General features: G+C 42.6%; 1 protein-coding gene across 1 annotated transcript in view; it reads right to left on the bottom strand.

The window, feature by feature from the left end:
- The window catches only part of SLC25A12 (solute carrier family 25 member 12), a 174,017-nt gene that overhangs the window by 67,371 nt on the left and 79,354 nt on the right, over positions 1-27,292 (bottom strand). The window contains exon 10 of the mRNA XM_069733139.1: positions 934-1,018. Coding sequence (XP_069589240.1) covers positions 934-1,018 — 85 coding nt within the window. The remainder of the gene's footprint in view (positions 1-933; positions 1,019-27,292) is intronic.

Consider the following 27,292-nt stretch of genomic DNA (forward strand, 5'->3'; position numbering starts at 1 on the left):
CGGTCCTAATAAGTAACCAATCCGGTGAGCGGTCCTAATCAGTAACGGACAATTATCTCTATGTAGACTTATACGGTGAATGCTATCAATCACTGATTTGGACCACCCATTGGATCACTAAGCATAGAAAGAGCATGGATTTTCATAAATAAAAGTAGAAGTCACAAAATCTTTTCCAACAAACCTATAAAAAGCAATAAAGGCAGAACAAATGTGACAGGTTCCCTATAGAGATCTGATTTACAATGAAGAAAAACAACTATTGGATGGTTTGACGTCCACACTGTGAGTGTTATGCATTAACTGTTATAATATAGGTGCATTTATAGATAATCTCGATTGAAAAGGGAGAAAGCAGCGCCCAACAGGAATGAAAAAATATCCTATAATACCATTTAAATTTGCCCATAAATCTTTACTTTCAAAACTTTTCAATGTTGATATATTTTTTATATTATTGTAAAAGTTTCTGAAAACAATATTTCTATACAATGTAGTTTTATTTGATAGGAAACCCTGATTCTCGCATTCATTTTTATGAGACTACAATGAGATAAAATGTAATTTTTAATACACATTTAATTGAATTTCATTAACTTTTAACTTCCTTTTAATTTTCTAAATTATCTGTGCTCCTGTATTCTTTCATCTTCGGCTCTGGTTCGCTTGTACTACTGCCATCACACATAATTAGCATGAGCGGAGAGTACTGTATCCGGAAGTACTGTGTTATTATAGAAGTCCTACTCTCAAGACAGTCTGGAGCCAGAGGTGGCACGGCCGTATTGGCGGGGCCTTGTGATCATGGGCGAAAAAAAAATAAAATAAAGGCCTCTAGTTTGTGCTCTATTGAACAATGCAGTGCACCTTCGCTGATCTGTGCCGGTCGGAGATTATATTACATTAACCCAAGCATGCAGACATATCACTCACCTCCAGCAATTGAGCCCAATGTGAATCTGTAGGCAGACTCAGCAACCTGGAGCCAGATTGGCCTACCCATGTCACTGTAGGATTGCTATAGGAAAGAATATGGGAAAAGTTTATGGGAAAATGCAGAAAACTCAACATTTCAGAGAGAAGGAATTTACGGGAACAATGAATTCTGTTACCAATTTATCAAAATACATAAAGAATAACTTGTACAGAAAGCAATGTCTGATAGCTAATAGATTCATATGTGGTAAATAGCGAGAAAAAGGGAAAAAAAAATGTAAAAAAAAAAAAAGTACTGTAATACTGATAGACTCTTTATATTTGATTGTGGGGGACTTGGCAATTAGCTATATGAAGGAACGAACAGCAGCACTCTGGCGCGGACTCCCGCTGACCACTTCTTCAAATAAGCGGTGCAGAAGAACCGCTCAAGGAAAGCCTGCTCCGGCACAAATTTCCTAAAGTTATCTCTTTCGAGATTGTCAGAACCCAATCATTAAGATGACCCCAGGTAAGAAGGATTAACCTATACACTTTCATTAACCCCTGGTTATTAAAAAAGAATGTCCACTACTTTGCTCTAGACCACTAGGGATTTCAAAATGAACTCTATCTCTGCCATAGACTACAAGAGATGCTATGATTAACTTTTTCTTCTCTATCCAAGAGATTATTACATTAAATAAAGGTTAACAACCATTTAAATGGGGCTAAAAATCATTGCAAGTGTTGCACAAGCTGCCTTTGGGGTTTTTCTGTCTATTCCTAGCTGCAGAATGTGTTAAAGGCCGATGTCACACTTGCGAGTGCAATGCGAGAAACTTGCGCGAGTCTCTTGTCTCAATATCGGGACTGGAGTGTGCGCCTCCATGTATTTCTATACAGTTGAACACTGCGGTCTCTAGTGTCGGCAGCAGTGCCAGGTATTGAGGCAAGAGACTCGCACGAGTTTCTTGCATTGCGCAAGTGTGACCCCGGCCAAAGGGCTATCCTCAAGTTATAACAATTCCTTTAAATAGTTAGAATAAAAATAAACATGCTTGCAATTGATTTGCTTTTTCTATATGCTGTCATTCTCATACGAGAGCTTTTATCTTTCATAGTGCTCAGCTGATTTCCAGGGAGTTTGGCCACCAGAGCCTTCCCAGACCCTGACCTAAGGTGCACAATAGTTACTATCCATAAGAAGGGTTAATTCATGCTACCACACTAGTCTCATTTTTCCAGTTCATTGATTTCTATACAGTAGTTAGCTGTTTAATTCCCTCCCACTCAGCTCCTGACAACCTGCTGTTATAAGTCTTGCAAAATCACTTCTCCCAGAGCCGTTTTCCTAATCATGACTCTCACTGTCCAGAGTCGTGTGCTTGCCCAAGTGTCCTGTTATCTCTACTTTATATGCAGTGATAACAGTGCATACTCCAGAATAAACCATTGATAGCTGATAGTAGAACTTGTGCTTATATATATAGTTCTACTAATACTACAGCTCAGCTACTGATCAGAACTGTCTCAATGAGAGCCTTCCCTGCCAGAAACCAAAAAGTAGAGAGTGTAAAAAGACTGCAGAGCTCCAAGCTTGACAATACCCCTTCAACTGAGAAATCTTCAGTATGCCCACCGTGACAGTCTGACAGGGAATTTTCAACACTTTTCTGTCTTCCCAGACAGATTTATGACCACAGACCACATCATAGTTGAATGTGCGTAGAAACAAAAGCACGCAAAGGCCAAATGGTGCAAATTTTTAGTGAAGCCCAAATGTAAAAAGTATTTATAGCTCTCCCCCCCCCCCACAATTTTTTTTTTAAAGTACATGTTCCCAAAGATGGACAACCCTTTTAACATCTCTGCCCACAACAATGGGTCATCATCATATTCCTGTAAATACCAGAGGTAGTAATGGCTAATTATTTGGCTCTATACGGAACTATTTATTTGCGTCAGTTTTGGGATTTTACAGGGAGCAGCACATAGATGCACCGCTAACCGGGGACACTATCCAGCACCCCTGTCTATCGGATTTTGTTGGTCTATTACATTCTCAGAAAACTCTTTCAAAGTCTTTCACATGGGGAGTGTATAGAAATGCAAGTTTTAACATGTAGTTTTTATGTGATGCCCTACACATTGTAGGTGTTACTCGATGCTACAAAATTGCCATGAATCACGAGTCTCCAAAGTGGCCGCTGCGAAATTGCAGCAATGGACAGACTTAGAATATCATAAGCAGAAATTATATGTTTATATGAAGTAATTGCAGCATTTCAACTTAGGGTTTGGCTACGTGTCAGATTCGAGGTTTTGTCTCAGTGATACAATTGATGCACTAATAGAAACATGCCATTAAGAGACAGGATTAGCCTTTTCTTGTGTTTTTGTCTTTTTACGGAAACGAGCAAAGTTTCTAAAGAAATAAAATATTCTTTATTGTAAGAGATGTGTAAGATTTACCGTATTACTTTCCTTTTTGGGTGCTATAGTAAGGCTATCTCTATGGTATGGGATATCTTTATCCATATGGTAAAATAAAAAAAAAAACATACTCTACGCGCAATAACATTTTTCCATACATCAGACATAATTTTAAATTGGTTTCTATTTTATTAGATCACATGCATCAATATAATTTATAAACTCAGCGCAAGTGGGATAAATAAATGTTCACAACCCAAATGGAAACTTTTGGCCATGAAAGATTCTATGGATTCTATGGTGAGTTCTCCTTTAATGGAAGTCTTCAAACAGAGGCTGGACAGACATCTGCCTGAGATGGTTTAGTGAATCCTGCATTGAGCAGGGGGTTGGATATGATGACCCTGGAGGTCCCTCCCAACTTTAACATTCTATGATTCTATGATAAGAGAGATATGAAAAGGCAAAACTTTATTTTATTGCATCAGCGCAATTTGTGCCGCAGTTCTTAAAAGAGTGACTAAAATGATCAATGAGTATGTTTAGGAAAATTACAGGAGTTTTTCCCTTTTTTTTAGAGTCCCTAAAAATAGGCAAATCACAGAGAATCCTCAGCAATCTGCAATCTATAGTTGATTCCGGCATCTGCTAAAATTTCTTGTTGTACCACCAAGTGTAAAATGAAGCATTAGGCTATGTTCACACGTTGTGTTTTTGCAATTATTTTCTTCAGCAAGCAGTTTTTATGCGTGTTTTGCTGGGGATTTTTTTGGCTTTTTTTATGCGTTTTTTTTTAGCACGGAGTATATGTGTCGTTTGTCTACGGTACATGTTTTATAAAGCAATTTAGTCTGGAAAAAGAAAGAAATCATGCGTATGACATTTCTGACATTTCATAGCTTTTGGTGGCACTATTAAAGGCAGCTTTTAATCTGCATTTAAAAAAATGCTGGGGGAGGGTAAACGTTGCAAAATCTCAATGTATGAACATAGCCTTGCATGGTTTCCTTTGAAGACCATGAACTGTGCACCTAAGGCCGAGGTCACACTTGCGAGTGCAATACGAGAAACTCGTGCAAGTCTCTCGGATCAATACCCGGCACTGCCGCCGGCAATCGGGACCGGAGTGTATGGTTGCATGTATTTCTATGCAGTAGCACGCTCCGGTCACGAGTGCCGGTGGCAGTGCCGGGTATTGAAGTGTTTACATTTTTTTAAATATAAGGCCGGGATCACACATGCGAGAAACACGTCCGTGTCTCGCATGTGAAATCCAAGCTCTGGCGCCGGCACTTGGGAGCGGAGCGTGCGGCTCCATGTGTTCCTATGCGGCCGCACGCTCCGCTCTGGAGTGCCGGCGCCAGAGCTTGGATTTCACATGCGAGACACGGACGTGTTTCTCGCATGTGTGATCCCGGCCTAAGAGGGATTTTCTGCATTAGAAAAACCCCAAAGGACAAATAAAAAGCAAAGTTGCATTATGTACAAATTTACAAAAAAGTGATTTTTTTTTAAATTATTTTTTTGTTTTAAAAGGAGGACCTTTCACTTGATTTTTTTTTTTAATCTAAACCGAGTACCTTTTCCAATTGACGCACTGATAATGGAAGTTTTTTTTTTCCTTTCTGGGTCCTCTATTCCAGGGGTCCCCAACTCCAGTCCTCAAGGCCCACCAACATGTCATGTTTTCAGGATTTCCTTGAGGTACCGTCACACTTAGCGACGCTGCAGCGATACCGACAACGATTCGGATCGCTGCAGCGTCGCTGTTTGGTCGCTGGAGAGCTGTCACACAGACAGCTCTCCAGCGACCAACGATGCCGGTAACCAGGGTAAACATCGGGTAACTAAGCGCAGGGCCGCGCTTAGTAACCCGATGTTTACCCTGGTTACCATCCTAAAAGTAAAAAAAACAAACACTACATACTTACCTACCGCTGTCTGTCCCCGGCGCTCTGCTTCTCTGCACTCCTCCTGCACTGACTGAGCACAGCGGCCGGAAAGCAGAGCGGTGACGTCACCGCTCTGCTTTCCGGCTGACCGACGCTCACAGCCAGTACAGGAGGAGTGCAGAGCACAGCGCTGGAGGACAGACAGCGGTAGGTAAGTATGTACTGTTTGTTTTTTTTACTTTTAGGATGGTAACCAGGGTAAACATCGGGTTACTAAGCGCGGCCCTGTGTTAGTTACCCGATGTTTACCCTGGTTACCAGTGAAGACATCGCTGAATCGGTGTCACACACGCCGATTCAGCGATGTCTGCGGGGAGTCCAGCGACCAAATAAAGTTCTGGACTTTCTTCCCCGACCAGCGACAGCACAGCAGGGGCCTGATCGCTGGACGATATCGCTAGCGAGGACGCTGCAACGTCACGGATCGCTAGCGATATCGTCTAGTGTGACGGTACCTTTAGTCTTGCCCAGGTAATAATTGCATCACCTGCGCAATGCAAAGGAAATCCTGAAAACATGACCTGTTGGTGGGCCTCGAGGACTGGAGTTGGGGACCCCTGCTCTATTCCAAAGCTCTCTCCCCTCTTCCAGCAATAATGTTGTTAATTTTCACTTGGAGAAGAAAAAGAGTACTTCCTGTAGCATACACCCAATTTTTGTTTTCCAATCAAAACACAACCAGAAGTTCTGCGGTATTAGCCCAGTTGGTTAAAGACAGAATTTGCACCATTACTACCGGAGAAGGAAACATTTGGAATGGAAGGGAAAAGGAAAAAAAATAAGGAAAAACTTTTCCAGAATAAGTAGGACAGTGACAATAGGAAGATGCACTTAAATAAAAGGTCCTCTATTTGTTAATTAAGTTGAAAAAATATGTTACACATTTTTTTCCCAAATACTTCAAAACAAAATAAAACATTTTATCCCAGGTCCCCTCAGACTTTCTAATTTTTGTACTTGCAGAGGAATGCAAAACAAGAGGAGGAATCCTGATGTGCGGAGGATGGAATTTCAGAAAAACTATTTATATGTTGCTATTAATACTCCCATCAAACATTAAGTATAGGAAATGCAGGGTTACATGGCTGCTCCAATGTGATCTGAGCGATGACAGCTCCGTTACATGTGCCCCACTAGTTTTATCAGGCCGAGTCAAGCTTGAAAAGTTCAGCTGTAAGGGAGTTCACTCCCGTATTGGACGCGCTGCCATCGGCGGAGCTCTACCCTGCAAAGCTTGCTCCAGCACTTGCTAACTAACAAAGATAATTGCAAAAGTTCAAAAGGCCACGTATAATTATGTTTTCAGAGAGGGATTAAAACCCGCTCTCCTGATGATAGCTGTAGAGTTGCCGTGTCACTAGCCCTTTGTTGCACGTTTTTCGTAATATGTTTAACCTCTCACTATACGCACCCGCTAGAAAAGCCACCATGATTTTTATCTACAGTTCGTACATGTAATATCGGCGTCTGCTATCAGCATCGAAAAGACATGTCTGACGGAAAAGAATAGTTAAGAAATCAGTAAAGATCGAAGTACTACTAGCTAAATTATCAGAACTGCGGAGTGACCAAAAAAATTAGAAAGTTGAACATAGCCATAGCCAATGCCTGGTCTTCTGGTTATAGTCAATGTAAGGCTACGTTCTCACGCTGAGCTTTTGGTGAGTTTTTGATGTTGCAGATTTTCAGCACCTTTTCTTCACCCATTAAGTAAAATAGGTTACAGCATTTAAAAAAAAAAAAACGCAGCGCAAGAAACTCATTGTGGGAATGGAACCCAACAGTAGAGAAGAAGATTGCCGGACCCCGAGTCCAAACGTGCTGTTTAGTCATCAAATCATGTGCAATGTGTCAACCTCCAAAGCTCGATAAAGACCCCTCGGAGAAGTAGACGTTGCACAAATATGGGTGAATTATCACAAGGGCATTTCATTTACACCAAAATTCTAGGATAAAACATCTTCTAGAATACCCCTAAAATATAACCTTTAATTTACTGGGTAAAATTACCCTGTATAGGGTCAGGAGACAATAACAACCTTAATACTATAGTCTTAACACTCTTATACAATACTAAAAAGGATAGAGACTAATGTGGTGGTGGGGGGGTGATCTCTCCCTACTCACCCTACCTCACAGCGGAAGTTGGCACCCTAAATTCGACATGGCGCCCCCGCTCACCGACGGCTCTCCCTTCAGACCCTAGAGGGGAACTTAACAAAGAAAAACCACCACTAACACCAATGATTCCCTAAAGTGCAATTGTGCAAAAGTGCTTAATCAGAGACTGCATCACTCTATTTTGGGTAGTTCCCAAATTTTCTTCAGGGTTTTTATAGTTTTCAGAAACCCTTATAACTCGTAAATGCTAGGGGATTATTTGTGCACAATACCAAAAACAGAGACAATTCTCAAAATTACCCTAGCTATTATAAATAACCCCCTTTTATTAGTTAGCCTTACATCAGATAATACATAAACAAGGGTAAAAGAATAGCCTAAATGTGCATCTTTAGAATATCATGATTTTCCTTTCTCAATGCATATGGTCCCTAGTTTCACTAACCAGACTGATGCAGGGAAATAGTCATAAAACAATAATCAGAAAAATGAGATTGTACTCATCCAAATAAGGCGCCAATTTAGTATCATGTGATGATACACATGATGCTCGTTTGGTACCACCCCTAACCTCCAGATCGTTTCAGTGGAAAGCTTTGCGCTTCACTCACCGGAATCATGGTGGTACGTCTGGAGCAGCGATGCGTCGGCTGGTACCGCCCCTAATTCCAAGATGGTGGGAGTGTCGGCTGAGTGGAACGCTGTGCGGTTCACGTACCGGAAGTATGGTGACGCGCCCCGAGTAGCGATACGTCACTTCCGGGCCGAACATACGATAATCATGGCGGCAAAAGGTATTTAAGCAAACATATGACATGACTCATGTAGCCCTTTTATTGCAAGTGGTGACGGCGAGACGCGGCTCACTGTAGCTGCCTTGTGCTGGGAGAAGCCCTGTTCCTTCCCCTGATGAACCCTGGTTTATTATCCTGGGGGGAAACGCGTCGGGATGGGAGCCTTAGGCTTCTTTCACATTTCCGTCAGTACGCGGCCGTTGCTAAGCATTGGCGCGACGCACCGACGGACGTTGTGAAAATTCTGTGCAACGTGGGCAGCGGATGCAGTGTTTCAACGCGTCCGCTGCCCATGGTTAAGTGCCAGGGAGGAGGGGGTGGAGTTCCAGCCGCGCCTGCGCACTTAAAATTGCATGACCCGACGTATGAAAAAACATTCCCTTAAACGTTTTTTCGCTACGTTGGTCCGCAAAAAACCGACGCATCCAGTGCACAACGTATGGAACGTGTGTCCATACGTGGCGATGCTTCGGTAATACAAGTCTATGGGGAAAAAACGCATCCTGCGGGCAACTTTGCAGGATGCGTTTTTTTTCACCAGAACGACGCATTGCAACACTTGGCAAAAGACGGAAATGTGAAAGTAGCCTTATTTGGATGAGTACAATCTCAATTTTCTGATTATTGTTTTATGACTATTTCCCTGCATCAGTCTGATTAGTGAAACTAAGGGCCATATGCATTGAGAAAGTAAAATCATGATATTCTAAAGATGCACATTTAGGCTATTCTTTTACCCTTGTTTATGTATTATCTGATGTAAGGCTAACTGAATAAAAGGGGGTTACGGTATTTATAATAGCTATGGTAATTTTGAGAATTGTCTCTGTGTTTGGTATTGTGCACAAATAATCCCCTAGCATATACAAGCTATCAGGGTTTCTGAAAACTATAAAAACCCTGAAGAAAATTTGGGAACTACCTAAAAAAAACTGATGCAGTCTCTGATTAAGAACTTTTGCACAATTGCACTTTAGGGAATCATTGGTGTTAGTGGTGGTTTTTCTTTGTTAAGTTCCCCTCTAGGGTCTGAAGGGAGAGCCGTCGGTGAGCGGGGGCGCCATGTCGAATTTAGGGTGCCAACCTCCGCTGTGAGGTAGGGTGAGTAGAGAGAGATCACCCCCACCACACTAGTCTCTATCCCTTTTAGTATTGTATAAGAGTGTTAAGACTATAGTATTAAGGTTGTTATTGTCTCCTGACCCTATATAGGGTAATTTTACCCAGTAAATGTAAAGGTTATATTTTAGGGGTATTCTTTTTGATTTTTGGTTTATACCTAATTTATACTCCAGTAATATATTTTTTGGTACTAAGATAAAACATCTTAATAAGTCAAAATATTTTTATGCAACTGGGAAGTTACGCAAAAATATTGCAATATTAGGAGGTTACACCCCGGTCCTGGCCAGCTACACCAATATGGACGTTTCATTGGTGGGACATGGACGGTGACTACATCAGGCCAGCAAATTAATGATAAGTTATTGTACTCCAACAGACCCCCTTCATTAGGACTGGTGTGCAAAACGCCAGTCTTATTGAGTGAGCCCGCATATGTTTATGGAGTTCTGCCTTCTTTTCTATAAGGGTTCGCCCACACGAGCGTATAAAATGGCTGAGTACTAGCCATATTTTATCACATAACCCTTGGCCTAATAACATAATATGGGTTATAAGTGCCGACCAGCGCTTTTTCTCATGCCAATTCGTGCGAGTACACCTGAAAATCGCATCACGCACACTCATACAAGTCTATGGTTGAGGGTGAAACATCGGACAGCACTCTGATGTTGTCCAAGTGCAGTCCAATTACCGCGGACACAGAGACAATGGAGAAGTTAAGTTGTCCGTCTTCTCCACACCTGCGCTGTGATTCTTATTCGAGAAAATTGGATCACACTCAGATTAATCTCTGACAGGGTTTGATCAGAGTAACATTAGTATAATTGGCCCCGATTCTCTTGCATGAGAGAATCGACAGCCGTGTGACCCCGGCCTAAAAGCTACAGGAGGACAGAGGCTGCACATGCACAGAATATTCAGGTGCCTCCGGCCATGTCCCTACTTGCAAAAACTCATTTTTTTACGCTTTGTTTCTTCTGCAGGTGTCCGCGGTTCCTGAATTTTACAACAAATTAAAAATGCTCTTTCTTTTCCTCATGTTTGATCAGTTTTGCGACTCTTAATTGCAAAAAAAAAAAAAAAAAAGTGCAAACATTGTGCCAAAAGAATTATCGTACATAAAATCATACCAGGGGGAAAAAATGTTGCAATTTTCTAAAAAGTCGCAATTAATCAGCGAACATAAAATAAACAAATACCCAAGCACATATACAATTGATTTTTTAAAAAGTTGCAAATTAAAAGAATTAGGCGCAAATAATAAAAAGACAAAAAATTAACAAAAAAATGTACAAATGCGATAATGAATCGAGCCTTCGTTTTTGTCGTTGCTGTTAAATTCCTTAAAGTATTTTTTTTTTTTTAAGGATTAAAAAGTGCAGACTAACCGCAGCCAAATATCCCACAATATGCAGGACTGTCTCTGAAGATTGAGCTATGGCTGCCTGGCAGTTAGAGGAGGTGATGTGAATACTCAGACATGCCGCTTTCTTCATCTCCGAGGAGGATTCCGCGTCTTGGACACACCTGTTTATCTTTATCCCCCTCAAAGACAATTCCTCTACTTGTAAGCTTCCTCCAGTCACACAGAAACCGGAGGATTATATTCTGCATTGTCTGAAATCACTTTCTTGGCTCAAACTTCTATGTTGTTTAATAAGACTGTAATTTTCTTTGAAGGAAATGTCTCTTGTCCAATTTAATAGTAGCAGATAAGACACAATATTTAGTTAGCGGAGTTTTGCTGCAGATCGGTGGAGCCTGGGTTACATCTAAAACCGCAAAAAAAAAAAAAAAAGACCACACAACATAATGGAAAGCATCTGTAAGGAGGTCACATAAGGGAATAAATAAATATGGCAGGTGACCTACATCAATGACGACAAAATTGCTAAAATTTATCTTTCTCGATTGCAAACTGGTTGACTTTGGTACACGGCCGGCCACATGTGGTCTGACAGCTGATCAAACTGATCTGTCACTGTGTTATACATATGTAGAAGAGATTACATTGTAATTTAAAGGGGTATACTTGGGATTAAAAAAAAACTTATTTTTATTTATTTCAGAAACGCATTCTTGTCCATTGGTATATTCTGGACATTGCAGCTCAGCCTCATTCGCCTCATGCACCTACTGGTCCAGGTTGCCCCCTGCTATCTTGATGTCCAATATAGCAGAACTTTACTACCGTCAGATATTGTGCTGTGTCCATATAGTAGCAAACGGTTTTCCAGATAGTTAGGACATCCGGTCACCATCTAGGCTAATACTGGCCATACCCATAAGTCCTCATTCAGATTTCAGACAGCTATGTTTGATCACGTATGCAAAAAAAAATGGTGCCATCAGTGTTCAGGTCATGTGTCCGTTTTTACCACTTTTTTTTACTAACAAATCCCATCAGTGAAAATAGAACAACTACATGAAAAATGGATGTCAGAATTAGGACTTAGGTTGCGCATTCGATCATTCTTGACTCCCCTGGTTACGTTATGGTCTCACTTGCATCCTGGGCGTAATTCCAATCCAAACTAAAATGCATTGTTGTGTCCATCACATGATGGACGCCATTTCATAGAATGTTAGGGCATCTCAGACAGATGTCTGTCCAGTCTTTGTTTGAAGACTTCAATTGAAGGGGAACTCACCACCTCTCATGGCAGCCTGTTTCACTCATTGATCACCCTCACTGTCTAATATCTAATCTGTATCTTCTCCCTTTCAGTTTCATTCCATTGCTTTTCATGTTTCCATGTGCAAATGACTATAATGATGATCCCTCTACACGGTGACGACCCTTCAGATATTTGTAGACCGATATGAAGTCTCCTCTTAGCCTTCTTTATTGCAAGCTAAACATTCCCAGATCCTCTAACCGTTCCTCGTAGGACATACTTTGCAGTCCGCTCACCATCCTTGTAGCTCTTCTCTGAACCATCCTGACTTATAATGGAGTCTGTTAGCAATATTTTTCCTGGCTAAACAATAGAGCCTACATGCATTATACGTCTGATTGACTCACATTTCTGCTTTAGGGCACTAGTCAGGCATGTATGTTTTCTGCAGAAGGATAAGTTTTATCAGAAGATATCACACAGGGGAAGAAACAATTCGGCATGTAGAAATCCAACATGCCCAATACTTCTTTAACACACCCCATTTATTGAACTGGAGCAACTTCTACAGGTAAAAAAAATAGTTATATCCGCTCTGTAGCAGCTCACTCCCATTCATCAGGAAGGTGCAGGGTGCAGTTACAGTCACCGCTCACTACACAGTGAGTGCACTGTAACTACTGCTCTGCACATTGATTGACAGCTTGCTCTGCAGCATGGGTGCTAAGAGTTAGCTGTCAATCAAACTGCCGGGGAGTGATTACAGCTGCAACTTACTATGTGGTGAGCGGTGACTGTAACTGCACCGTCCCAATGGCTGGAAACAAATGGCTGCAGGGAGAATATTACTACATCGTCTCCCTGTAGCCGCTGGTCCAGTATGTCGGCTATTCAGGATTTAACTGCTGTACCTACAGATTATCCCTTTATGCGAAAAAAGCATTTCTGGATGTGACAGTTTCCCTTTAATACAACAAATCTTACAAAATGTCTAACCATTTCCTTGCCCATTATCCAGCAGTTTACTAGACCCACCGAACGGGGAAGGAAGGGGGTACGGTTAGGATTCTGTCGCATGAATACAGTAATTAGGTTTGATTAATCACCGCTGTGACATTAATCAGTCTGGATTCTCTCTCAGGCTTTGCTCAGACAACTAATTTTTCTGCCCCAACAGGTGTCTGATAAACGGCATTCAGAGCAGCAATATATAGAAAGCAGCCGACAGTCATCAGCGATGTGATTCTGTCAGTCTCCGTACATGTCAAAACAGCACATCGAAGGGAAGCACACAGCCAAGGATGAGCAAACGGCAGCTATACATGGAAGCTGCAAAATAGAAAAATAAATCTAGCAAAGCCGTGTTACAATGTCGCCATGTGCATTTATTACTTCTATATAATGGGAAGGGTGTGCTCCTCGCTGCCTGGACATCACATTGCACGAGAGAGCAAGGAATTAATGGACAGGCAGCTTTAGGCTATGTACACACGTTCAGGATTTCTTGCCGAAATTTCCTGAGAAAAACCTGAAATTTTCTTCAAGAAATCTGCATGCGTTTTTTGCGCGTTTTTAGTGCGTTTTTTTGCAGATTTTTCCAGACATTTCCCAATGCATTATATAGTGGGAAATCCACAAAATTAATGAACATGCTGCGTTTTTTACGGCGATGCGTTTTTTCACGGGAAAAAAACGCATCATGTGCACAAAAATTGGAAAGGAAATAAGAATATATATATATTTTTTGTATTACAGCAGAGTGGCAATATGGATGACCATGATGGGAGACAAAGGGGTCCAAAATGGGGGACATTATTAGGGTATCAGGATGGGGGACATAACAGGAAGGGCCCAGAATAGGGGACATTATTACAGAAAGGGGCCAGAATGGAGGGCATTATTACAGGAAGGGGCCCATGAATGCGGAAATTATTACAGGATGTGAGACATTATTACAGTAAGGGGCCAGGATAGGTGACAGAATAACTGTATGGTGACCAGAATGAGGAACAAAGATTATTGGTGTATGGTCGCAAATGGGGGACATAATTACTATGGTGGCCAATTAGGGGACATTATTACTGCTGTAGTATATTTTACTTTTGAGGATACTGCGCAGGGCAGCACAATGTCACTTTTTGACTGAGGAGTCACTGTATTACCTGTACACTATATTCAGAGCTTAGCTCTTGTGCATTTCGCCAGCGATCACTGTATTATCTGTATACTATACACTATATATAGAGTCCCTGTGTATAATGTCACTGGTGATCATGTTAGTGTTATTAGTACTGTGGTTTTTATTAACCCCTTCATGACCCAGCCTGTTTTGACCTTAATGACCTGGCCAATTTTTGCAATTCTGACCAGTGTCCCTTTATGATGTAATAACTCAGGAACGCTTCAACAGATCCTAGCGATTCTGAGAATATTTTTCCGTGACATATTGGGCTTCATGTTAGTAGTAAACGTAGGCCGATAATTTTAGCGTTTTTTTGTGAAAAAAATCGAAAAATTTGTTGAAAATTTCGCAATTTTCAAATTTTGAATTTTCATTCTGTTAAACCAGAGAGTCATGTGACACAAAATAGTTAATAAACAACACTACCCACATGTCTACTTTACATCAGCACAATTTTGGAAACAAATTTTTATTTTGCTAGGACGTTATAAGAGTTAAAATTTGACCAGCGATTTCTCATTTTTACGAAAAAATTTACAAAACCATTTTTTTTAGGGACCACCTCACATTTGAACTTAGTTTGAGGGGTCTATATGGCTGAAAATACCCAAAAGTGACACCATTCTAAAAACTGCACCCCTCAAGGTGCTTAAAACCACATACAAGAAATTTATTAACCCTTCAGGTGCTTCACAGCAGCAGAAGCAACATGGAAGGAAAAAATGAACATTTCACTTTTTAGTCACAAAAAATTATCTTTTAGCAACAATTTTTTTTATTTTCCCAAGGGTAAAAGGAAAAACTGGACCCTGAAAGTTATTGTACAATTTGTACTGAGAACGCCGATACCCCATATGTGGGGGGGAACCACTGTTTGGGCGCACGGCAGGGCTTGGAAGGGAAGGAGCGCCATTTGACTTTTTGATTGAAAAATTGGCTCCAATCTTTAGCGGACACCATGTCGCGTTTGGAGAGCCCCTGTGTGCCTAAATATTGGAGCGCCCCACAAGTGATCCTATTTTGGAAACTAGACCCCCCAAGAAACTTATCTAGATACATAATGAGCACTTTGAACCCCCAGGTGCTTCACAAATTGATCCGTAAAAATGAAAAAGTACTTTTTTTTTTTCACAAAAAATTTATTTTAGCCTCAATTTTTTCATTTTCACATGGGCAACAGGATAAAATGGATCCTAAAATTTGTTGGGCAATTTCCTCATATGTGGGAGTAAACCACTGTTTGGGCACACGGCAAGGCTCGGAAGGGAAGGAGCACCATTTGACTTTTGAATGAAAACTTAGCTCCAATCGTTAGCGGACACCATGTTGCGTTTGGAGAGCCCCTGTGTGCCTAAACATTGGAGCTCCCTCACAATTGACCCCATTTTGGAAACTAGACCTCCCAAGGAACTAATCTAGAGGTGCGGTGACCACTTTGAACCCCCAAGTGCTTCACAGAAGTTTATAACGCAGAGCCGTGAAAATAAAAAATCATTTTTCTTTCCTCAAAAATAATTTTTTAGCCCGCAATTTTTTATTTTCACAAGAGTAACAGGAGAAATTGGACAAAAAAGTTGTTGTCCAGTTTGTCCTGAGTACGCTGATACCCCCTATGTGGGGGTAAACCACTGTTTGGGCACACGTCAGTGCTCGGAAGGGAAGTAGTGACGTTTTGGAATGCAGACTTTGATGGAATGGTCTGCGCGCGTCAAGTTGCATTTGCAGAGCCCCTGATGTGTTTGTGCCTAAATAGTAGAAACCCACCACAAGTTACCCCATATTAAAAACTAGATAGACCCCCCAAGGAACTTATCTAGATGTGTGGTGAGCACTCTGAACCCCCAAGTGCTTCACAGAAATTTATAATGCAGAGCCGTGAAAATAAAAAATCATTTTTTTCCCCACAAAAATAAGTTTTTAGCCTCTATTTTGTTATTTTCCCAAGGGTAACAGGAGAAATTAGACCCCGAAAGTTGTTGTGCAATTTTTACTGAGTACGCTTATGCCACATATGTTTGGGTAAACCACTGTTTGGGTGCACGTCGGGGCTCAGAAGGGAGGGAGCACCATTTCACTTTTTGAGCGCAAGATTGGCTTGAATCAAAGGTGGCGCCATGTCGCGTTTGGAGACCCTTGATGTGCCTAAACAGTGGAAACCCCTCAATTCTAACTCCACCACTAACCCCAACACACCCCTACCCTAATCCCAACTCTAGCCATAGCCCTAATCACATCCCAAACCCCAACACAAAACCTAACCACAACCCTAACCCCAACACACCCCTAACCCTAATCCCAACCCTAACCCTAACACACCCCTAACCTTAATCCCAACCCAAACCACAAGCCTACCACTAACCCCAACACACCCCTATCCCTAATCTTAACCCTATTTCCAACCCTAACTCTAATTCCAACCCCAACTCTAAGGCTATGTGCCCACGTTGCGGATTCATGTGACGATTTTTCCACACAGTTTTTGAAAAATCCGCAGGTAAAAGGCACTGCGTTTTACCTGCGGATTTACCATGGATTTCCAGGGTTTTTCTGTGGATTTCACCTGCGGATTCCTATTGTGGAACAAGTGTAAAACGGAATCTGCACAAAGAATTGACATGCTGGGGAAAATACAACGCAGCGTTTACGCGCTGTATTTTCCGCACCATGGGCATAGCGGATTTGGTTTTCCATACGTTTACATGGTACTGTAAACCTGATGGAAAACTGCTACGAATCCGCAGCTGCCAATCCGCTGCGGATCCACAGCCAAATCCGCCCCTAATTCTAACCCTAACTGCAACCCTAACCCTAGTCCTAACCCTAACCCTAGTTCTAACCCTAGTTCTAACCCTAACCCTAGTTCTAACCCTAACGTTAGTTCTAACACTAACCCTAGTTGTAACCCTAACCCTAGTTGTAACCCTAGTTCTAACCCTAACCCTAGTTCTAACCCTAACCCTAGTTCTAACCCTAACCCTAGTGGAAAAATAAAATATATTTTCTTTATTTTATTATTGTCCCTACCTATGGGGGTGATAAAGGAGGGGGGTTTGTTTATTATTTTTTTTATTTTGATAGCTGTGACACAGCTATCACAGCGATCAAAATGTACCTGGAACGAATCGGCCGGCAGATTCGGGGGGCGCATTGCGCATGTGTCCGCCATTTTGGAAGATTGCGGCGCCCATGCAGAAGACAGATGGACGGATACCGGGAGGGACACAGGAGGTCGGTAAGTATGCGGGGGAGGGATTGGACAGCGGGGGGGTGAGATTGGACTGCGGGGGGAGCAGACAGGAGGACGGAGGGGAGCACAAGAAGGAAGACGGGGGCCAAGGCCGATGATATTGCAGCATCGGCCATGGCTGGATTGTAATATTTCACCAATTTTCATTGGTAAAATATTACGATTGCTCTGATTGAAAGTGAAAAGTCACTTTCAACAGCCAATCAGAGCGATCGTAGCCACGGGGGGGTGCAAACCCACCCTCCCTGGGATGAAGTACCACTCCCCCTGTCCCTGTAGGTCGGGTGAAATTACAGTTAACCCTTTCACCTGGCCTGCAGGGACGCAATCATTCTGTGACACAGCATATGCGTCCCAGGTCGGATTGGCACCGACTTTCATGACGCTTACGCTGTGTCACAGGTCGGGAAGGGGTTAATGATCTGTATTGTATTACTCAGACCCCTGTTATGGCTGGCAATCAGGCAACACAGCGTGCAGTAATCAGCGCACATACAGAGATCTGGCAATAACCAAAAACAATAGGACGAGCTCTGAGACGTGGAATCTCTGTAGACTGCAGTACCTGATCTATCCTCACACAACTATAAGCAGCAGTGGATTGCGCCTATCACTACCTATGCAACTCGACACTGCCTGAGGAGCTGACTAGCCTGAAGATAGAAATACAAGCCTGACTTACCTCAGAGAAATACCCCAAAGGAATAGGCAGCCCCCCACATATAATGACTGTTAGCAAGATGAAAAGACAAACGTAGGAATGAAATAGATTCAGCAAAGTGAGGCCCGATATTCTAGACAGAGCGAGGATAGCAAAGAGAACTATGCAGTCTACAAAAAACCCTAAAACGAAAACCACGCAAAGGGGCAAAAAGACCCACCGTGCCGAACTAACAGCACGGCGGTGCACCCCTTTGCTTCTCAGAGCCTCCAGCAAAAGTTAATAGCAAGCTGGACAGAAAAAACAGAAAACAAACTAGAAGCACTTATCTAGCAGAGCAGCAGGCCCAAGGAAAGATGCAGTAGCTCAGATCCAACACTGGAACATTGACAAGGAGCAAGGAAGACAGACTCAGGTGGAGCTAAATAGCAAGGCAGCCAACGAGCTCACCAAAACACCTGAGGGAGGAAGCCCAGAGACTGCAATACCACTTGTGACCACAGAAGTGAATTCAGCCACAGAATTCACAACAGTACCCCCCCCTTGAGGAGGGGTCACCGAACCCTCACCAGAACCCCCAGGCCGACCAGGATGAGCCACATGAAAGGCACGAACAAGATCTGGGGCATGGACATCAGAGGCAAAAACCCAGGAATTATCTTCCTGAGCATAACCCTTCCATTTGACCAGATACTGGAGTTTCCGTCTAGAGACACGAGAATCCAAAATCTTCTCCACAATATACTCCAATTCCCCCTCCACCAAAACAGGGGCAGGAGGCTCCACAGATGGAACCATAGGTGCCACGTATCTCCTCAACAATGACCTATGGAATACATTATGTATGGAAAAGGAGTCTGGGAGGATCAGACGAAAAGACACCGGATTGAGAATCTCAGAAATCCTATACGGACCAATAAAACGAGGTTTAAATTTAGGAGAGGAAACCTTCATAGGAATATGACGAGAAGATAACCAAACCAGATCCCCAACACGAAGTCGGGGTCCCACACGGCGTCTGCGATTAGCGAAAAGCTGAGCCTTCTCCTGGGACAAGGTCAAATTGTCCACTACCTGAGTCCAGATCTGCTGCAACCTGTCCACCACAGAATCCACACCAGGACAGTCCGAAGACTCAACCTGTCCTGAAGAGAAACGAGGATGGAACCCAGAATTGCAGAAAAATGGAGAGACCAAGGTAGCCGAGCTGGCCCGATTATTAAGGGCGAACTCAGCCAACGGCAAAAATGACACCCAATCATCCTGGTCAGCGGAAACAAAACATCTCAGATATGTTTCCAAGGTCTGATTGGTTCGTTCGGTCTGGCCATTAGTCTGAGGATGGAAGGCCGAGGAGAAAGATAGGTCAATGCCCATCCTACCACAAAAGGCTCGCCAGAACCTCGAGACAAACTGGGAACCTCTGTCAGAAACAATATTCTCAGGAATGCCATGTAAACGAACCACATGCTGGAAGAACAAAGGCACCAAATCAGAGGAAGAAGGCAATTTAACCAAGGGCACCAGATGGACCATTTTAGAAAAGCGATCACAGACCACCCAAATGACCGACATTTTTTGAGAAACGGGAAGGTCAGAAATGAAATCCATCGAAATATGTGTCCAAGGCCTCTTCGGGACCGGCAAGGGCAAAAGCAACCCACTGGCACGTGAACAGCAGGGCTTAGCCCTAGCACAAATTCCACAGGACTGCACAAAAGCACGCACATCCCGCGACAGAGATGGCCACCAGAAGGATCTAGCAACCAACTCCCTGGTACCAAAGATTCCTGGATGACCGACCAGCACCGAACAATGAAGTTCAGAGATAACTTTACTAGTCCACCTATCAGGGACGAACAGTTTCTCGGCCGGACAACGATCAGGTTTATTAGCCTGAAATTTCTGCAACACTCTCCGCAAATCAGGGGAGATGGCAGACACAATGACTCCTTCCTTGAGGATACTCGCCGGCTCAGATAACCCCGGAGAGTCGGGCACAAAACTCCTAGACAGAGCATCCGCCTTCACATTTTTAGAGCCCGGAAGGTATGAAATCACAAAATCAAAACGAGCAAAAAATAACGACCAACGGGCCTGTCTAGGATTCAAGCGCTTGGCAGACTCAAGATAAGTAAGGTTCTTATGATCAGTCAAAACCACCACGCGATGCTTAGCACCCTCAAGCCAATGACGCCACTCCTCGAATGCCCACTTCATGGCCAGCAACTCTCGGTTGCCCACATCATAATTACGCTCAGCAGCAGAAAATTTCCTGGAAAAGAAAGCACATGGTTTGAACACTGAGCAACCAGAACCTCTCTGTGACAAAACCGCCCCTGCACCAATCTCAGAAGCATCAACCTCGACCTGGAACGGAAGAGAAACATCAGGTTGACACAACACAGGGGCACAGCAAAAACGACGCTTCAACTCCTGAAAAGCTTCCACGGCAGCAGAAGACCAATTAACCAAATCAGCACCCTTCTTGGTCAAATCGGTCAATGGTCTGGCAATGCTAGAAAAATTACAGATGAAGCGACGATAAAAATTAGCAAAGCCCAGGAATTTCTGCAGACTTTTTAGAGATGTCGGCTGAGTCCAATCCTGGATGGCCTGAACCTTAACCGGATCCATCTCGATAGTAGAAGGGGAAAAGATGAACCCCAAAAATGAAACTTTCTGCACACCGAAGAGACACTTTGATCCCTTCACGAACAAGGAATTAGCACGCAGTACCTGGAAAACCATTCTGACTTGCTTCACATGAGACTCCCAATCATCTGAGAAGATCAAAATGTCATCCAAGTAAACAATCAAGAATTTATCCAGATACTCACGGAAAATGTCATGCATAAAAGACTGAAAAACAGATGGAGCATTGGCAAGTCCGAACGGCATCACCAGATACTCAAAATGACCCTCGGGCGTATTAAATGCCGTTTTCCATTCATCTCCCTGCCTGATTCTCACCAGATTATACGCACCACGAAGATCAATCTTAGTAAACCAACTAGCCCCCTTAATCCGAGCAAACAAGTCAGAAATCAATGGCAAGGGATACTGAAACTTAACAGTGATCTTATTAAGAAGGCGGTAATCAATACACGGTCTTAGCGAACCATCCTTCTTGGCTACAAAAAAGAACCCTGCTCCCAATGGTGACGACGATGGGCGAATATGTCCCTTCTCCAGGGACTCCTTCACATAACTGCGCATAGCGGTGTGTTCAGGTACGGACAAATTAAATAAACGACCCTTAGGGAATTTACTACCAGGAATCAAATCGATAGCACAATCACAATTCCTATGCGGAGGTAGGGCATCAGACTTGGACTCTTCAAATACATCCTGAAAGTCCGACAAGAACTCTGGGATGTCAGAAGGAATGGATGACGAAATAGACAAAAATGGAACATCACCATGTACTCCCTGACAACCCCAGCTGGTTACCGACATAGAGTTCCAATCCAATACTGGATTATGGGTTTGTAGCCATGGCAACCCCAACACGACCACATCATGCAAATTATGCAGTACCAGAAAGCGAATAACTTCCTGATGTGCAGGAGCAATGCACATGGTCAGCTGGGCCCAGTACTGAGGCTTATTCTTGGCCAAAGGTGTAGCATCAATTCCTCTCAACGGAATAGGACACCGCAAAGGCTCCAAGACTAATCCACAACGTTTAGCATAATCCAAATCCATCAGATTCAGGGCAGCGCCTGAATCCACAAACGCCATGACAGAATACGATGACAAAGAGCACATTAAGGTAATGGACAAAAGGAATTTGGACTGTACAGTACCAATAACGGCAGAGCTATCGAACCGCCTAGTGCGTTTAGGACAATTAGAAATAGCATGAGTAGAATCACCACAATAGAAACACAGTCTGTTCAGACGTCTGTGTTCTTGCCGTTCTACTTTAGTCATAGTCCTGTCGCACTGCATAGGCTCAGGTTTACTCTCAGACAATACCGCCAGATGGTGCACAGATTTACGCTCGCGCAAGCGACGACCGATCTGAATGGCCAAGGACATAGACTCATTCAAACCAGCAGGCATAGAAAATCCCACCATAACATCCTTAAGAGCTTCAGAGAGACCCTTTCTGAACAAAGCCGCTAGTGCAGATTCATTCCACAGAGTGAGTACTGACCACTTCCTAAATTTCTGACAATATACTTCTACATCATCCTGACCCTGGCATAAAGCCAGCAGATTTTTCTCAGCCTGATCCACTGAATTAGGCTCATCGTAAAGCAATCCCAGCGCCTGGAAAAATGCATCAACATTACTCAATGCAGAATCTCCTGGTGCAAGAGAAAACGCCCAGTCCTGTGGGTCGCCGCGCAAAAAAGAAATAATAATCAAAACCTGTTGAATAGGATTACCAGAAGAATGAGGTTTCAAGGCCAAAAATAGCTTACAATTATTTCTGAAGCTCAGGAACTTAGTTCTGTCACCAAAAAACAAATCAGGAATCGGAATTCTTGGTTCTAGCATCGATTTCTGATCAATAGTATCTTGAATCTTTTGTACATTTACAACGAGATTATCCATTGAGGAGCACAGAGCCTGAATATCCATGTCCACAGCTGTGTCCTGAAGCACTCTAATGTCTAGGGGAAAAAAAAGACTGAAGACAGAGCTAAGAAAAAAAAATGCTGTCAGGATTTCTTTTTTCCCTCTATTGGGAATCATTGGTGTGGCTCCTTGTACTGTTATGGCTGGCAATCAGGCAACACAGCGTGCAGTAATCAGCGCACATACAGAGATCTGGCAATAACCAAAAACAATAGGACGAGCTCTGAGACGTGGAATCTCTGTAGACTGCAGTACCTGATCTATCCTCACACAACTATAAGCAGCAGTGGATTGCGCCTATCACTACCTATGCAACTCGGCACTGCCTGAGGAGCTGACTAGCCTGAAGATAGAAATACAAGCCTGACTTACCTCAGAGAAATACCCCAAAGGAATAGGCAGCCCCCCACATATAATGACTGTTAGCAAGATGAAAAGACAAACGTAGGAATGAAATAGATTCAGCAAAGTGAGGCCCGATATTCTAGACAGAGCGAGGATAGCAAAGAGAACTATGCAGTCTACAAAAAACCCTAAAACGAAAACCACGCAAAGGGGCAAAAAGACCCACCGTGCCGAACTAACAGCACGGCGGTGCACCCCTTTGCTTCTCAGAGCTTCCAGCAAAAAGTTAATAGCAAGCTGGACAGAAAAAACAGAAAACAAACTAGAAGCACTTATCTAGCAGAGCAGCAGGCCCAAGGAAAGATGCAGTAGCTCAGATCCAACACTGGAACATTGACAAGGAGCAAGGAAGACAGACTCAGGTGGAGCTAAATAGCAAGGCAGCCAACGAGCTCACCAAAACACCTGAGGGAGGAAGCCCAGAGACTGCAATACCACTTGTGACCACAGAAGTGAATTCAGCCACAGAATTCACAACAGACCCCCATCCTGAGCACACCCTGGTATATATAGTGGGGAAAATAAGTATTCTATACACTGATGACTTTGCAAGTTTTCCCACCTAAAAAGAATGCAGAGGTCTGTAATCTCTATCGCAGGTACACTTAAACTGCGAGATACAGAAATTAATTAATTGCACATGTCTGAACTCGTTACATGTAGAAAAGACATCTGTCCACACAATCAATCACACTTCAACCTCTCCACCATGGCCAAGACGAAAGGGCTATGTAAGGATACCAGGGACAAAGTTGTAGACCTACACAAGGCTGGGATGGGCTAGAGGACAATAGGCAAGCAGCTTGGTGAGAAGGCAACAACTGTTGGCACAATTTTAGAAAATGGAACAAACATAAGATGAATGTCAATCTTCCTCGGTCTGGAGCTTCATGCAAGATCTTGCCTGGTGGGGTAAGGGTGATTCTGAGAAAGGTAAGGAACCAGCCCAGATATACATGGTAGGACCTGGTCAATGACCTGAAGAGAGCTGGGACCACAGTCTCAAACATTATCCTTACCAACACACTATGAAGTCATGGAATAAAATCCTGCAGAGCACACAAGGTCCCCCTGCTCACACCAGTATATGTCCAGGCTCGTTTGAAGTTTGCCAATGACCATCTAGATGATCCTGAGGAGGCATGGGAGAAGGTCAAGTGGTGAGATGAGACCAAAATATAACTTTTTGGTGTCGACTCAACTTGCCGTGATTGGAGGAAAAAGGATGAGTACAACCCCAAGAACACCATTCCAACTATGAAGCATGGGGGCAAAACATCATACTCTGGGGTGCTTTTCTGCAAAGGGGACAGGACTGCACTGTATTGAAGGGAGGATGGATGGGGCCATGTATCGCAAGATTTTGGCCAACAACCTCCTTCTCTCAGTAAGAGCATTGAAGATGGGTCTTCCAGCATGACCATGACCCAAAACACACAGCCAGGGCAACTAAGGAGTGGCTTCGTAAGAAGCATTTCAAGGCATAGCCAGTCTCCAGACCTGAAACCAATATAAAATCTTTGCAGGGAGCTGAAACTCAATGTTATCCAGCGACAGCCCCGAAACCTGAAAGATCTGGATAAGATCTGTATGGAGGAGGGGGCCAAAATCCCTGCTGCAGTGTGTGCAAACTTGGTCAAGAACTACAAGAAACGTCTGACCTCTGTAATGGCATGGAAAGTTTTCTGTACCAAATATTAAGTTCTGTTTTTCTATTGTATCAAATACTTATTTCATGCAATAAAATGCTAATTATTTAAAAATCATACAAAAAATTTTTTTCCCGTCTCTCGTAGTTGAAGTGTACCTACAATAAAAATTACAAACCTGTCCATTCTTTGTAGGTGGGAAAACTTGTAAAATCGACAGTGTATCAAATACTTCCTTTCCCCACTGTATATCCCCCATCCTGGTATATGTCCCTTATCCTGGGCCCCATCCTGGTATATTTGTGCTTTATCCTGGGCCCCATCCTGGTATATTTGTGCTTTATCCTGGACCCCATCCTGGTATATTTGTCCTTTATCCTGAGCCACTTTTCAGTGTATATATCCCTAATCCTGGTATATGTCACCAGCTCTACCGCTGTTCTGTTTTTTTTCATAGAAGGAACGGACCCCCGAGTTGCAATACTAGTCAGCTGGCCCCTCACCTGCATGGAACCAGTCATGATATCAATCGTTACTCCCCTGCTGCCGGTACAAACTCTTAATCTTTACGAGTCAACTACCTCAGGCAAAAAGGAAGCTGTAAGGCAGCAAGGCAGTGTGGTCCCAAAGATGAAAATATTAAGTTCTTAAAAAAAAAACAAGTTCCATTAATTTTGGGAGAACTCTGGAAAAATGATGTATTTACTATTCTAAATATCAAAACACTGATCGTCACTTCAAAACAGAAATACAAATGTGAACAGGTGCAAGCTAAGAGAGCCACGCTGTAATTTGTGAGTATTTACTATTATGTCACTGCCGATCTCTGTGCGCCCGGATGATCTAACCATTCTGCTTAGTGCAAACCCTCGACTTTGATGATGTTCTGCACCGGCTTACTGGAATAACTTTTGCCTTCTCCAATAGAGTCTGTTTGTAAAATGTAAGGAAAGAAAGGAGCGGGAAAGAATAAGATTACGTTTCAGTGTCATTTCTCTCTGTTGGTGGGCCAGCCAAGCTCTGTGTTGTGACATTCACCAGCCTGGAGCAACAGCTCGTGAGCAATTTTAAAAATAAGCTAGAACCCGACTTCCTGAACATCTGTTCTTAACACTTCTGCAGTAGTGAGCAAACCTAGCCGGTACATGGGAGAAGCAAGAGCCAGGAAGATGTGATCGCTTGCCATTTTTCCCAAAATTAGCTTTTAAGCTTCTAATAAAAACTTCAGAATAGCAACATAATATATAGTAAATGCTAAAAGTTTAAAGAGAACCTTGGCCCAGGTCAAAAGCAGCCAGTTTTTGCTTATGTTATTCCTGCTGAACACCCATTGCATTCCGTCATTATTTGTTTCTTTGGCAGTTTTTTTTTTTTTGTTGTTGTTTTTATTTTTTTTTTTAAAGTTTAAGAAATACAGATCTTTTTATTCGGTGCGTCCAATAAGCTACTTTCTATTGACTTTATTAAGGAGCCGTTACTCGCAGGGTATAAGCAGAAGGGAACAGCAAAAAAAAGTCCCAGAGAATTCTGTAGGCACCGCCCCCTTGATAAAGATGATAGAAATTAAAACAATTATAAGACCCAAAAATGGGAAACTCAGGGGAGCAATAGGAATAAATTAAAAGCAAAGACTTCCCACTTTTGACATTGAGGAGGCGGTCCATTAGTTTTAAAATAAATTATCAGTGGGCCCCAGGTGCTAAACTGTAAAACAAAACAAAAAACAAAACAAAAACTAAAACATCCTGAACCTTTCGTTCTGCTACTGAAGTCCTCCACTGGCTTCCTCTTCCGATGACAGGGGGAGGAAATCATGTGGCAGCTGCAGCCAATCAACAGGAGCTGATCGGCTGCAGCCCTGACATTCTTTCAGTCATTGCATGACGACCCTCTTTCCCAGATGTTTTTCAAAAATAGTAGGCAACCCCATTAAATCAGCATTATACGTACGCCTAACTATAGTTATATTATTATTTATTATTATAGTGCCATTTATATATGCAATTTCATATCTCTTATCAAAGTATAATTTTTTTTTTTTCTAGCAAAAATGTTGTTTTTATATTCTCTTACATTAGAGGCGGAAGGGTCAAGAATACCACCGGATAAAAAAACAAAAACATATGTATTTTTGCATTGCAGAGGTTTTGCAGATTTAAACACAACCAATGGTTAATCAGAAATAGCCAATTAACAATCAAACAATTTTTATTAAATTTAAAAACCAAAGTAAATCATAAGGACACGCGATTTTCGTCAGAAACACTTGTGTCCCATGGTTGCTATTTGGCACCGCTCCCTTAGGAAACTCCGAATAATCTGCTCTATTAGATAAAGTAAAAATCAGCCAAAAAGGTTTTCTTCCCTTTAGAACTCATCAAATCTGTGCATAAAATGAGACTTGTTTATTTTAATAAAAATCATGTAATGCTTTATGTGTCCTGTAGTGGCGCTGCAGGAAAGCTAAACACCTACTTCTACAGTGTTCCTGTGATCACCATATCTTTGATAACTCTCCTGATAAAAGGGATTGCGAAAAACGAATAATGCCTTTAATTAGATTTGAAAATTAAAGGGGTAATCCCATCTTCAATATC

Source organism: Ranitomeya imitator, chromosome 7 (genome assembly GCF_032444005.1).
Source record: "Ranitomeya imitator isolate aRanImi1 chromosome 7, aRanImi1.pri, whole genome shotgun sequence".
Classification (NCBI taxonomy): domain Eukaryota; kingdom Metazoa; phylum Chordata; class Amphibia; order Anura; family Dendrobatidae; genus Ranitomeya; species Ranitomeya imitator.